We start from the raw sequence: 15,790 nt of genomic DNA, 5'->3' as shown, positions 1-15,790 counted from the left end.
TTTACAATAATGCCTGTCTGGTTTCTGAAATCGGCGTTCAAATTTTATTGCGAAATTGGCGTTTTTGTTGACGCTGTGATGCCACAAGCTTGTATTGCAAGGGAAGCCATGTACAACAGCTTCAGACAACATGAATAAATTGCATGAGACAAACCAGTGTTACTCCCGTGAGAGGTACGAAGGAAAACACTAACACAGGGTTTGTTGAATTCCAAGACACATTGAAAACCGGCAATATACTGTCAATAAAACGCCTCTGTAGAACTGCACCATATACAAAAAGCTGCATATATATCCATTGTAATAAGGGCACATAGAATAGTGACGTAGCAACATAAATTGTTGCGTCATAGTTCTTCCCTAGTGCGTACACAATCTGATGTAAGTTTCATATAAACGAAGACATTTCACTTACTTTAATTCCTCGTCGAACCGAACTGTGGCGGCAGAATGAAAGACAACAGACACCTCGTCAATAAGTGCCTGTTCATCATTCTTGCTTATTCCAAGATTGTCGTGGACAATATCTCCAGTGATAAGCCCTATTTTTGACCGGAAGTCTGTATTTTCTTTCTTTAATGTCTCGAATATCTAAAGAAAAGAGGGAATATATCTCATGTATAGTAAACTATTTTCATATCCTGTAAACCAACTTATTTTTGCGTGCGATTTTATTTCGCGCATATTTCGGGCGATTAAAATTCGCAGTTGCCATGTATTTGTCGGAGGTTTTTTCTCCGGGAACTTCGGCTTACCTCTACCATCTTAATCTGAAACGTCCTTAAATGATCTTAGTTGTTCATAGGACATTAAAATAATGAACCCAAACCAAGAATTCGCGAGATAAAAATAACCACGAAAGTGTTTAAACTGTTTAGCGCGAAATTAGATCTTCGCGAAAAAGTAGTTAGGTCAGTTTTTCATTAAATAAAATATCGCTTAAATGTGTGGGTTTTTTTTATCATATTTTATTCCATTGTTTCTTCCGCCCAAGAAGGAAATGCACATTTACCTAACCATGATAGAGTAGAGATCATGCATCGTTTCGTATGTATCAAAAGACAGTTGATTTTTTATTCATCTACTGAAGACCAAGTCATTTTTGCGAGCGATTAATATTCGTGTATTTTGAAGGTAATTAGAAATCACGAAAATAAATGACAGCACAAACATTTCATCAGAAGATCAGAACCACATTAGACTTAGCCGTAAAATTTTATCGTCACGAAAATACATTGATTTACATTATCAGGGTGAATTCGTCAGTTCATTATATGTACTTTATATTTCTATAATCAGACTAGTTGATATATTTTCTTTGCTCGGTTCTGTTTCTTGTAAGTCTGGTATTTATTAAAAATACCAAAATTTGAGTTCCCCGTTTAGCATTTTCAATATTCCATGGGTTACTATCACTGTTGTAATATCCACTCCTAAACTATGGCATAGCAAACAAACTGAAAGTCCTGTTTCCGGCAACAGATGAGACAGGTAGTTTGGTCATGGATATGTTGTTCATCAAAAAAAAATCTAATGACGGTCCCTTTGGGATGACCATGTATAAATGAGCGTAACGGTCTGTTTTTCGGAGAAAACGACATGGTTTTCACTCACAAATCAAGGACATCACAATCCACAACCCACAAGGGTAGATAATTATGCATAACATAAAAAGAAAGACTTTCCTTTAATGAAAATGCTATGCGCGATATTAAATCATCTGAAGTCTCTGTATACTACAGCGTAAGACAAAACAGGAGAGTGTACATTGCAAGTCTGAAGGATATGTACGCGTGTCCTTGTGTATACTATAAGAGCGTGTGTTTTCGTTGTTCATATTCAGCTGATTAAATGATCTTTTTACATTATCTGTATGCCTATCATTGGTCATATTATCTCCTGAAATGACTTTTTTTTTACTCTGACGTTGTCGACAGTGACAGTCGAGGATGGGCCCAGGAGTGGATATTAAAACGACAATGATAGTAACCCCCATGGAGAATAGAATATTGGCCCAGGAGTGATTAAAACGACAGTGATATTAAACCCTGGAAAACCTAGGATAGATCCAGGGGTGAATATATAACGACAGTGATTGTAACCCCTGGAGCATCGATGGTGTACTTACTTTAGAGTTCAGTAACTCCTCCAACCTCTGGCTAACAGACTTGCCCTTTTTTGGTCTGATGAGAATGTAAATACGACGTATTCCCGGACACGATCGAAGTAGCTTCTCCAACAACGTCTTACCCAAGAACCCAGTGGCCCCAGTGATGAAGACACATTTGTCCTGGTAGAAATCTGGGATCGTGGTGAACATCGCTATGGCCCTCTGGTAAAGAGGATTCGGTATTATTACGTACAAATGTATATGTATTTGCATAACAATCATAGGATGTAAGTACTTGTGTACTTGCGTGATAAGTGTGTATCAAGTGTTTATGAACACAAAATATGTTTGATTAACAACGATTGGTCCTCATACGTAGTAACTTTTTATATATTTTGTGTATTGGTTGCTTAGATAATAATGATAATCAATAAGGTAATATATATAAATTCTGGTACTAAACCAGCTCTAACATAATAATCAACAAGGTAATATATAAATCCTGGTACTAAACCAGCTCTAACATAATAATCAATAAGGTAATATATAAATCCTGGTACTAAACCAGCTCTAACATAATAATCAATAAGGTAATATATAAATCCTGGTACTAAACCAGCTCTAACATAATAATCAATAAGGTAATATATAAATCCTGGTACTAAACCAGCTCTAACATAATAATCAATAAGGTAATATATAAATCCTGGTACTAAACCAGCTCTAACATAATAATCAATAAGGTAATATATAAATCCTGGTACTAAAAAGCTCTAACTAAAGCTCTGTAAAACATAATAATCAATAAGGTAATATATATAAATCCTGGTACTAAACCAGCTCTAACATAATAATCAATAAGGTAATATATAAATCTGGTACTAAACCAGCTCTAATATAATAATCAATAAGGATAATATATAAATCCTGGTACTAAACCAGCTCTAACATAATAATCAATAAGGTAATATATAAATCCTGGTACTAAACCAGCTCTAACTATATATATATTTTCCATTTCAACAAATTTTATTGACATATTGATGGTACAGTCAATAGGATGAAACAACAGGCTAGGCCTATATAAGTTCTGTCCATTGGTGGATGGAGGGTTTATATATAAATCTGTTATAATATCTATATATATAAATATTTTTACATTAATGTTTTTGAAATGAAAAAAAATACAATAACATTCAGGGGAGATAACTCAGGTTTAACACAGACAGGCACACCATAACACACAACTATATATATATGTATTCATATGTAAATACACATGATGAACTGGAAAATATCCGCCATCTTGATACTTGTCATCTCGCCAGCTGATGGATATGAGTGAGGTCACGTGATAAGTAAGGCGGATGATATAAAGTCGCGTGCAGGGTTAGTGATTACACGCAATCTCGTGCCCTTAGTGACTTGACGTTATATATGTGTATTGTTTCCGTGTTTAGGACATGTTTTATAAATCGGGCGCTATCTCAAGCTGTTTTGAAATAATAACCTTTCTGGTGAGGCCTCGTGTGTATGGAGAATGTAACACAACATGAAAATTTACTTTTAAAAATCAGTATTTGTTTATGCTTGGTAAATTACATTTCTTTATCTACATTATCAAAAGCGAAGTTTTATCGAGGTTCAATTTTTAATAGTCAGTGTTCTTTAACATGCTTTATAAATTGGGCGCTATCTAAGACTGTTTTGAACATTAACGAGGTCTCGTGAATATTAGATATATTTTCGTTTATAACGACTTTTAAAAATCAATAACTCTTTATGTTTGGTAACTTACATTAGCTTTATCAAAGTGAGGTTCAATTTTATCGCTTTTATGTCTTTTTAAAACTGTATAGTTGTTAAATTTCGCGGGTATAAAATTTCCCGATTTACTGTTTAAAACTTATTCTCGGGGTTTAAATTCGCGAATCAGCCTTTGACCTTTGAAAGAGTTATTTACGTGGCAAGGCGTGTTATATAAATCCATTTGGGAAATTTATTAGCGACTTTGGTGGAAACCGCGAATTTAGCGATATTAATTAGCAAATATGCAATAATCCATATCATTTAAGGTGGAAAGGATAACAAGTGAGAAACAATCTCGAAATCGCAAGCTAAAGAAGTGGGAAAATGTAGTGGAATATCAGACACCTTAACCACTAGGCCACAGCGTTTAAAATATTTATACTACTCCAGACTACAGGCATTTGATATAGGAACGAACGTGCTTATATTGTCAACAAAACACATATTTTGTCTGACACAACATTAAGACAGATATCTTCAGGAGAAGACTTGGAAGTATTGACAATGCATTTAAAGTTAAATCGTGCCAAAATCTGTCGTTATAATGCCATTCGATCTTTTGATTTACGGCAAAGAAGCAAAGAATGCCATACATGTGTATTTGAAAAGTCGATTTCTCTACTAGATGGTCTACATATGTTCCCACAGCACCAGTTGATGTGCGGCGAATGTTTATAGATAAAAATATGCCAACATTTTGAAATGTATCTCGAGTAACATTAAACTGCCATTATTCGTACGCGATAGTTGAATACATTGAACTGATACAAGAGTTCGTTCACAATGGATACATAAAATATTTACATCCATATTTACTATGTTTTGTCAGCTCACCAAATACGATCGGCTATTCGGGTATCTGCTCAGATTGATGTGGGAACCTTATATCAAATTTCGGATGCAAAAGACTACATGAAAACTGAATTGGTGTTTTTATAAAACACAAACTACAAGTATGCCCTATAACTTCAAATGGTTGTTTCATGTTTAGTCAAAAAAAGTCTATTAAATCGATATGATCAATTTTACTTTCGTTTTACATTATTTTATAATCTGAAAGCAAGAATTCATATACAATGTACGACTGTTTGAGGCTAAATGTTTTCGACAAGCAATCCTCTAAATTGAACATGCATTAAATTCAGATATCGAAATTGCATACTTTCTCTCTCCGTACTGTACAAATCAATTATATTTACTTTTACAATCGTGTATTTGACTTCTCTTGTCGTCCCCGTGATAGCAGAATCAAGTTCCTGTCTATTGCTTTTTGTTCAATGATATTACTGAATTAATATAAAGGAGTTTGAACGAAGATACCCAAAATAAACCTTTCTATAAAGACCACCGAATGGACAACGACAAAATTGTGTATATAGCAAAGTAATCTTTATACACAAGTCGAATTGTGATGAACTTTACACAAAGGTGGTTGGTTAAGGCAGGTTTTACTTTGATGTACCTGTATAAGAGGAATAAAGAAGAAATGGCAATAGGTTCAGCATGAGCCACTGCATTTGGAATAAATTTGTTCGGATGGAGAAAATATTGCAATGTTGCCAAAAAGTAATAAAAGTCGATACTAACCTTTGACTATTTATACAGAAGAAAAGTCGCTATTGTTGTATTTCTTCGTCATTGTCTGAAATTCAGAAAAATGAAAATTGAATCCTTGTAAATATGTCGAGCACACGGATCTGCCCATCATGTTTTCGTCGACTTGATGGACAATGGACAGACGTACTCAGTATGTGGTTGATTGTAATAGTATCTCTGCTACAATATCCACTGGGAAAATTTCATCAAACCACATACTTATATCTACTTAGCATATCATATACTACACTATGACAAATTACCGATAATTATGAGAATATATAACATATATATATTGTATCATCATTGAATAGTTACCACTGTTTACGGAGGAAAGCCTTTGATACAATGAGACCTTTGTCGCTTTCCCAGTAAACTAATCAGGGTGTTAATATTATGTTGTATATTGTATGTGTACTCTTTGTCACTGCTTTGTCACAGAATCCGCCTGATATCCATTTACTATTGTAATAGAGTCCTCTGGGCTGCAGTGATAATGAGGTTGAAGATGGATTCATATTTCAACTTTTGTTTTCTTTTTGAAGATGGATTCATATTTCAACTTTTGTTTTCTTTTTCTCTCTCTTGATTATATAAGCTATGTTCTTTGTTTTGATCTAATTTATCAAGTAACACGAAATGTGGTTTATTAAAAGCTGCATATTTTTCTTTGAATTATCTCAAACCCATAAAAACACAAAATCATTAATCAATATTTTATTACTTCCTCTACAAGTTACTTTAAAACATTTGGTATCAACGCAAGTTTCATAATTAATACAATTTGGAAACATACAAAAATGAAATATATTTGTGGAGAACATAAATTAACGCAAATTCGCGAGAACCAATTTTGAAAAATTCTCAATTTTTTTCTTCAGTTATTTCCAAAGTCGCTTTAACCGAGTAGTTAACATTTCTGACAGAGTTTTAGTCATTAACCAACCCCTTTGCAGCTGTAGTCACTATGACAGAGCCGTTAACAAGTAGTTATAATTTCGGGATTTTTTATTGATTTTTGTTTTTGTTTTTGTTTTTTTTTCTTCCCACTTTTTCGCGACTGTTCATTTCGCGATTAATGATCACGCGGACCTTTTTTTTCTCCAATCGAATAATTTTCGCTGAGCTTAAGTTAATTTTCACGATATCTAAGCCTGACCGCCGACGAAATACTCAAATTTTCAGTGCACGCAAAAATGAGATGGTTTACAGTATATCAGATTTATTAGGTTCATAGTCAGTTCATCTGTTGGACAATGTGATATCCCATAGATACTGTTATCGTCATAACGATATGATAGTTGATACAGTCATAACATATAATGAAAGACGACACCCCAGTATGTGTACTTCAATCATAGAGCATTACTGTAAACAAACATAGAAACCAACACAAGGTCAATAACTAGTAACAGTTTCAGTGACAGTGTCATCATATTTTTATTCCCCGAGACGAGTTGTAACATAAGAAGTCGAGCAATACGTAACGGTCTTCATGTTATTAGACAAAACCTCACGTATTTCTCTATTTTAAATGGGTTACTACCACTGTCGTTATATCAAATCCTGAACTAAGTATAATTGGTGATGAAACTACATCCTCAATATTCATGGGGTTCCGATCATTTACGTAGTAAATCTGAAGACAGCTCAGAGGAAAAAATCTGACAGTCAACCACACTGTACCATTATACAGCTATTTTGATGTGCATCAAAGGACTAAATTACTGTTCTGTTATGTTGTCTCCAGTTTTACTAGAGCTACCAAGTTTGTTCAAATGAATAACCTTGATCTTCATTCAATGTCACAGGAGTCAAATAGGCTAAAATATTTAAACAACTTCTTGTGAATAACTAAAATGCCTAGAGACCAGATTCTGGGCCTGTGGTATGCTGGGATGAAGGGTTACAAAGTTGTTTTTCAAATGAATAACCTTGACCTTCATTCAATGTCACAGGGGTCAAATAGTCTAAAATCTTTAAACAACTTCTCGTGAATAACTAAGAGGCCTAGAGACCCGATATTCATTATTGTGACTGTGACATGCTGGGATGGATGGCTACCAAGTCTGTTCAAAAGAATGGTCTTGACCTTCATTCAAGGTCACATGGGTCAAATAGGCTAAAAGCTTTAAACGGCTTCCTGTGAATAACTAAGAGACCAAGAGACCTGATATTGGGCATGGTACATGCTGGGATAGAGGGCTACCAATTCTTTGGTCAAAGAATGACCTTGATCTTCATTCAAGGTCACAGGGGTCAAAAAGGCTAAAATCTTTAAACGGCTTCTTGTGAATAACAAAGAGGCCTAGAGAACTGACATTGGACTTGTGACATGTATGGATGAATTGCTACCAAATTTGTTCAAATAAATGACCTTGATCTTCATTCAAGGTCACAGAGATTAAATAGGCTAAAATCTTTAAACGACTTGTTGTATTGCGCCAATAGTCAGATGACCGTTAATGCCCATGGGCCTCTTGTTATGTTATACAGTCGTACTTTGTTTTAGAATTGCAAGCATGATGATTTTTTGCAAGCTATAGTTATCACAGAATAGTATATACAGAAATAGCTTGTCACACAATCCTGTGATTTAGACATGTAGCTATAATACTATTATTATAAGCTTGTTCTGTATCAACACCGAGTCGTTATTAAAGTTGACAATCTGATGGACGCAATATGTTGCAAGGTTTCGTACAATACACAAGAAGGTGATAAAGACGCCATTTGCAGCAGACAACTCAAACAGATGGTTCCTGTATATGTTCGCCAAATTTTCCTTTTATGCTAACATAATGTTCATATATATATATATATATGTATTCCTGAGTTGTACAGCACAGGTAAAATACCAAAAAGTTATGTTTGCTGAAAGTGAAAATTGAACATTCCATCTTTAATCAAAGGTTGTATCTATAGTTTTATTTTATTTCACATTATCAGTGCAAATATTGGAAACAGATTGAGTTTTATCATTGCTGGTGTAAGCCAAATGATAAATGAATACCAAAGGTAGTGGTCATTACCTTGCGTTTAAAGCTAAACTAAAGATTTGTTACTTGGTTTTTTATGTCATTACTATACTGAAGGTATCATTTGGGGACGTTCTGCGAACTTTCAATGATATGTATGATAATTTGTATGACGATACCTGTACACAGGGGATACCATTTCATTTTAAAGTTATAATTCAGTCCATGAACCTTTCAAACCTGGTAAGAACTCCATTTGAAACCCCCTTCCCCTCTAGATTTTCAAAGACCAAGCCCCAATTTTTTATTGTCATCCATTAAAACGACCCTTTTTAGACACTTGACTAAAGCGAGGAAAATGGATTTTTGGAGAGGGTTCAAAAGGAACTCTTTCCAACTTAATCTGTGAGATGAATACACTTGTGAGAGGAATACATTGGTAAGAGGAATACATTGAAGAGAGGAATACATCGATGAGAGGAATACACTGGTGTGAGGAATACATTGGTGAGAGGAATACATCGGTGAGAGGAATACATCGATGAGAGGAATACATTGGTGAGAGGAATACATTGGTGTGAGGAATACATTGATGAGAGGAATACATTGGTAAGAGGAATACATTGAAGAGAGGAATACATCGATGAGAGGAATACACTGGTGTGAGGAATACATTGGTGAGAGGAATACATCGATGAGAGGAATACATTGGTGAGAGGAATACATTGGTGTGAGGAATACATTGATGAGAGGAATACATTGGTAAGAGGAATACATTGAAGAGAGGAATACATCGATGAGAGGAATACATTGGTGTGAGGAATACATTGGTGAGAGGAATACATTGATGAGAGGAATACATTGGTGAGAGGAATACATTGATGAGAGGAATACATTGATGAGAGGAATACATTGGTGTGAGAAATACATTGATGAGAGGAATACATTGGTGAGAGGAATACATTGGTAAGAGGAATACATTGATGAGAGGAATACATTGGTGAGAGGAATACATTGATGAGAGGAATACATGGATGAAATGAGAGGAGTAAAATATTTTGATTTGAGGAGTATACAAAATACCAAACTGTTGTATATAAATGACGATGATTAAGAAAAGCACAATGTCAATGGAGACAACTTACGTCACTGGAAGTGATATCGGACACACAAAAACCACAAAAGAGACGCAGGTTGTCCCAATTGAATGTATGAAGACTTCTCTCTAAAACAGCTATATCGTCTTGAGAGGAAAGGAACATTTCAGTGATGTTTCGTGCCAAAGTGTGGAAGAAACATTTTGAGAGAGCTGTATATGGTGCAAAGCATGGTTATACAGAAGCTGTTTAACCTTGACCTTTGCTGACCTTGGCATTTGAACACGTCTCTATGAAATGATGTAATGTGTATAGATGTTAATTAAGCCTTCACGGTTACACCTGGAGATCTATATCTGGTAACCATTTAGGTCATTAAAGCCGATCACACTACCAGAAATTATTACATAATTCGCATGGTTACCATAGTAACAATGGAATACGAGTTCGGACTAATTAATAATTAATACTTGAAAGGTTGCATCGAATGGTAACCAAGGTAACAATGAAATATGAATCCGGACTTATTAATAACAAAATATTCAAAAGGTTTTATCGGATGAAATAAGATCAGTGATCGTACAAATGACCTTAGTTGTCGATGGGCCGTAAAACTCAAACAAACAAACAAATACATCTGAAAGTGACAAAATCAAGGGTTTTACGGCTGCATGCAGCCAGAGGTTAACTGTGAACTATATATACAGATAAATGATACAAAAGCGTTTTGACATCAAAATATTCAAAATAGAAAGTTAACTAATGACTTATTATCACTTACAGGAAAAGGCCGATGAGTAAATCCAAGTAACTAAATCCTGTGGCGTTTTATAGCACTAACGTTCCAATCTACTGAAACTCTTTCATGCCCATCTATGGCCAACACTGTATATTCACGAAAAACAATCGAAATCGAATCACGCTACCAAAATCGGCACCAAACTCTCTCCCTCAATGAGTACAGCAGAAGACATGGTATACCGATGTTGCAAGTCACAGAAAGTATTGCTGAACGTCGATCTCATCTCTGTCCTAGAAGTCCGTTATTTGCCTAGCCTAATCATGCGAAGGCTTCTGTTATTTGGCTAAATTGATTACTTTACGAGGTAGTTCTCTCACTGATACAGTATATGTGGTTAGAATCAACCCGTTCACACAGGAGACTCGGAAAATGGGCATCTTACCAGATGTGATGGACAGAGGATAAGACACTATTATGTACACGTGATGTGCACGTGATCGCTCGATAAACCAGTGAAGTAGATGTAAGTCACGCAGTTTGCAGTTCCACAGCAGTTTATCACCACGTGATATTATTACATTATCTGACAGCTGTAGTCATTAATATCGTCAAATACGATCACACATTGATGTTTTGAAAATACTCTATTATTATGCCATGTCATCTAAACACCAAGAAAACGAGATGATTTTTTATTCTCTTTACTAATCAATTTAATCGAATTACGGATTAAAATGGGTTATCCAATAATTCGTGTGTCTAAGCTGTGAAGCCATTGCATCCCCCCATCCCCAATTTACAATTAAAATTGTTTATTGTTTGGTTTTCTTTGGATATTTGAAAACGCTTTTGACCGAATAACTACATTGTAGATGTTTTTAACTAAATTTTGAATTTCATCTTTTCTATTCTTCTTAAATTCAGAATGACACATATTCACACATTACCCTACACACTATATGAATTTCACTGTCAACCAACTTATATTCGCGTTTTCATTCCTAACAACTTTTTCGCGACGATTTATTTTCGCGATTTCTAATCGCAAATACGCAAATTTCAATCGACCGCGAAATTAGAAGGTTTACAATAAAATACCGCTGAAAACTTTTTTTGCGTTCTTTGAATTTGCGCATTTCAATGCAATGACAAATCCCATATCATGTCCCATATGATTTGTAAACCACGTGACAAAAGCCAAGTACATCCCCAAGGATGAGTCAAGTCATGAGGCGCTTCAGAATAAAGTAGAACTATTATGACACAGTACATTAATGTGTTATCTTTAACACACTCCGGAAATCGTTTGTTTTTATACAGTCGTAAATATTTTATCTTTCTCTTCGCGAACATGATAAATTATATTTTTTATGATGACAGGGTGTGTCGGGTGTATTGATATATGAATGGTTCCTCACACACAAAGACAATGATGAGGTCACTGATTTATTCATTGTGCAGTAATTTTCGCTCATTTTTTTATTCGTAAAAACTCCGCGAATATAACCGTGCGCGAACGTGTAATCCGGAAAACAAATCCTGACTCATTTAAATCCTAAATTTAGTCGCTTAAATTACAATTTCATACGCCCGTGGACGGGTGCAAGATTGGCCGTAGGTCGATGGTTTTTCTTCGGGTACCAGGCTTATTTTACGATACACAACGCGAAAAGTATCGCAACGAGAACAGTTTGAAAACGTGATGAACTGAAAATTTCTACACGCGAAACTTGCGTAAAATAATCGCATATCCTTCTACTGCGGTAATGAAAATGTTTCGGGGATTGGTGCATCAGCGCGGTATACTGGTCGGTCAGCACAGCAAATTTTACAGAACGTATTACATCGTAAACAAATAGAAAGGGTGACCTACGGTCAAGGACAGATCGTTAGTGATAAAATGCCGCAGCAAAGCTCATTTACATAGGGTGACACGCCACACCAAATAGGTACATAAGAGCTTGTTGTAACACAGGTTTTTGGCTAGTTCTTAATATGACCCAGTATTACACATATGCAGAGGTGTGCGTGACTATTGAGCCACAAGCCTGTGACTGAAAAGTAAAAATCACGTGACAAATTCAACACATTTTCTAAAACAGCGGTATATACATTATTTGACTAATGATATGGAAACAATTATAAACCTATAAATAAGTTTATACTTCCTATCTTAATATTTCGCTGCAATTAACGTTAACCGTGTACTCATGACACACTTCCCCCACCGTTTCCATAATGTTAACGGAATGGAGTACAGAAAGAAAGAAAGCAAGAAAGAAAGAAAGAAAGAAAGAAATTTGAGGAAGGAAGGAAGGAAGGAAGGAAGAAGGAAGAAGGAAGGAAGGAAGGAAGACATTATTTTAAACTAAATAGAAGGGGTTTTCCGATATTTGTTTCATTTTCTTTCATCACAATACCCAACAGAAAGCAAATTACAAAGCACCAACTTAATATCACTTACACGAAAAGACCGAAAAGTAAATCCAAGGTTTTTGATCAATTTCGATAACACTCTTCCATAACCAAGTCTGGGATACTCAAACACCAGACATCACAGATATAAATGTGCAAGTCAGGTGTTAGGACCAGGGTATCGGACATGTACAACCCTGCGGCAAAATAACGCGATGTCATCAACATACACTATATAGCTAGTTATAAATCAGCGCCAAAGGAGATTTAGCATTAAAGGCCCACTACCTTTCCGAAACGGCTTTTAATTTTTGAAATGGGAATGTAAAACGAGATCGATAATTTTGTATAGTCGCAAAAGTTATTAACTTACCGTTAATACTACACGTATCATCACCTTCTGAACAATTTGATTTAAATAAATAAAACGTTAATTTTCATAACGCGGGTCGTCTTATGTTTCCCGCCGTCGTCCTAAATACCGCCTGGTAGTTGACTATCACTGCGCCAGACGGCAAAACAGCGAAATGACTCTCAGCTGTTGTCATATATTACGCAGGAAATCTTGCATATGTTTGGTGTTGTAACCTCATCTTAGGCCATCGATATGTATTTTCTGATATTATTAATGTTTTTAATAAACCTTTATATTTTGCTCCGGAAAGGTAGTGGGCCTTTAAGGAAGAGAAGGTGAAAAGTCAAAAGTCCTTAAAGATGCTCCACCGTCGACAGAGCATAAATGATACTCATCAATTGAACAATAATTGGTGTTTAAACATATATGTATATGTTTAATTAACACGAAAAATAATATTAAATAATCTTTTTTGCCTTTGGTGAGTTCGCAATCAGTACGTCATTCCATATGGGACATAAAGTGTCACAGGGTGAAATTAATTATTTATAATATTTTTATGTTGAAGTAAAATTAGAAGCTCAAACTTTTCAATGGTGGTAATTGTGTAAAGTAAGTAACTTTTGTAACTAAAGACAATTACTAATTCGTCTGGTGCTGTTTTTTATTGAGAAAAAAAACACATTTGTCAGCGGTGGAGCATCTTTAAAATATTGCTTCTTCAAAATGTAACTCTGGCTTAGAATTACGGCTTTGAAGGGAATACAGTACTAGATAATATTCATGTTTATCAGTTCACAAAATAGGCCAAAAAATGAATGTTTCTATAACATTCCTAGTATGTGTTCATACTGTAATAACTTCAGTCTGATAACTGTATTATATATATGTATGTATCTTTAGAGAAAATGTGAATCATGACCCGGTTATGCTTGAAAGATTTTTGTTGTATTAAAATTCCGTGTCATTTGAGGCATGACTTATCTTCAGACACATCAGCAGGTACACAATTAAAATCACATGTCTGGATGTCAAACGATGTGTGCGAGTTAATGTATGTAACTTGTAATATATAAGGGTATGTAACATCCTCGATACTCCAGGGGCTACGATCACATACTATTACACCTTTAGAGATCGTAAGTGACCGGAACCCCTGGAGTATCGAGGATGGGGATGTACATGACATCCTCGATATTCCATGGATTACTATCACTGTTGTTATACCCCGCCCTGGACCATCGTCTATACTTCAGGGGTTACTACAACTATCACTGTCGCTATATATCCACCCCTGAAGTATCGAAGATGTGTACATATCGAAGCAATCCATAATATTCATGTCACCAATTACAACTAATATATGTACGAAGTAACATAACTGATATCTATGATATGTCGTCTCTTTGTGTCCGCATTTTCCGTCTGTCGTAAAGAGCTACGATATCGCAACAAGTTTATCGTATTATAAAGAGCTACGCTATCACAACAAGTTTATCGTGTACATGGTTATAAAGAGCTACGCTATCACAACAAGTTTCTCGTGTACAAGGTCATAAAAAGCTACCCTATCGCTACAGAGCTACGCAATCGCAACTAGTATCCCGTTTGCTCAATCAACATTGTAGACAGCACTCTTACCTGGGTTTTCTTTATGTAGCTCCAACAGTTGATGAGAATGTATATCTTTCTAGAGTTTGGATTTCCATATTCAACGTAAATCATTCCAATGTATATAGTTTTTGTACAAGTTCACTCCTTCATCCCTAAATTTCGTAATGGACTGATCTATTCTTTGATCAAGAAGAGTCTATTGTCTGTGCATTAGCCCTATCCGGTTAAAGATGCATAATCCTTTTTCTTGGAACTTATGTTGGATTTCCTCGATTATCTTATAGTAAACATGAGTTGATGATGAAATCTCCTAAATACCTATATCTCATAGCTGTTCATACAATGTTGTAACTGCAATATTGTAGCTCAAAAGACTTTTTGACAGAAAATGGGCCGAAAGGTATAGTAGGCCGGGTACGTATATTCGTTCTAACAATGTTGAAACGGCCACAAAAGGAAAAAACTTATGTAATATAAGCTTATCTTCCAATGGGGATATTTAGAATAATTGCAACGGGGTTTTATTAATATGATTAAACATGTATTGTTTTAATTAATACTTGACGTGCAGTTTGTGTACTAACGACCGATATTTTAAAGTTTATACAACAGTCTTGCATGTCATAAAAAAGTCCCTTGAACTGAGGAGTTTGGAAAAAGAAGAAGTGATATTTACCTTTGTACACGTGTCCGCTCATCCAGATGGCCCTACGTCATCTGTCTAAAAATAAGTCCACGTACTTCCCATCTCATTTTAGAATTGAATTTCACCATAAAAAGTTTCTTCCAAGAATATCTAAATCCGTCACTAAAAGTAATTCCAATATAAAGAAAACGTGTTGCAGTGTTACTCAAACTTTTCTCCTCTTTAGACAGCGTTTTCTTTAGACAGGTGTTTGACAGCCTATATCGGATGTTATCGTGATGCTGATTGGTCAGTTTTATGTGTAACAAATCGATGTGATAGTCGATTAAATTAGCGATTTACATTGTCAACGTCAATTCCATCCAAAGGTCAGCTATATAAAGCCGGCTGTTGGTACATGTGTAGCTTTAATACAGCGTCACGTGTGT

The 15,790-nt window shown here is 35.2% G+C and overlaps 1 protein-coding gene across 3 annotated transcripts in view; it reads right to left on the bottom strand.

The window, feature by feature from the left end:
* LOC138330179 (fatty acyl-CoA reductase 1-like) overlaps nucleotides 1–15,785 on the bottom strand; it is a 38,176-nt gene extending 22,391 nt beyond the window's left edge. Inside the window, exons 1-4 of one of the 3 annotated variants that reach the window (XM_069277611.1) lie at nucleotides 15,393–15,785; nucleotides 5,507–5,561; nucleotides 2,129–2,332; nucleotides 416–591 (exon numbers count right to left, since the gene is read on the bottom strand). In XM_069277611.1, the coding sequence (XP_069133712.1) occupies nucleotides 416–591; nucleotides 2,129–2,320 (368 nt within the window). In that variant the 5' untranslated portion in view covers nucleotides 2,321–2,332; nucleotides 5,507–5,561; nucleotides 15,393–15,785. Of the gene's footprint in view, nucleotides 1–415; nucleotides 592–2,128; nucleotides 2,333–5,506; nucleotides 5,562–10,371; nucleotides 10,800–15,392 lie in introns of those variants that run through there. The other 2 variants (XM_069277613.1, XM_069277612.1) reach the window with 2 other exon arrangements.
* Nucleotides 15,786–15,790: the final 5 nt, after the last annotated feature.

The sequence above is a fragment of the Argopecten irradians genome, chromosome 8, assembly GCF_041381155.1.
Source record: "Argopecten irradians isolate NY chromosome 8, Ai_NY, whole genome shotgun sequence".
Lineage (NCBI taxonomy): Eukaryota > Metazoa > Mollusca > Bivalvia > Pectinida > Pectinidae > Argopecten > Argopecten irradians.
This window is presented reverse-complemented; position numbering and strand designations above follow the sequence as displayed.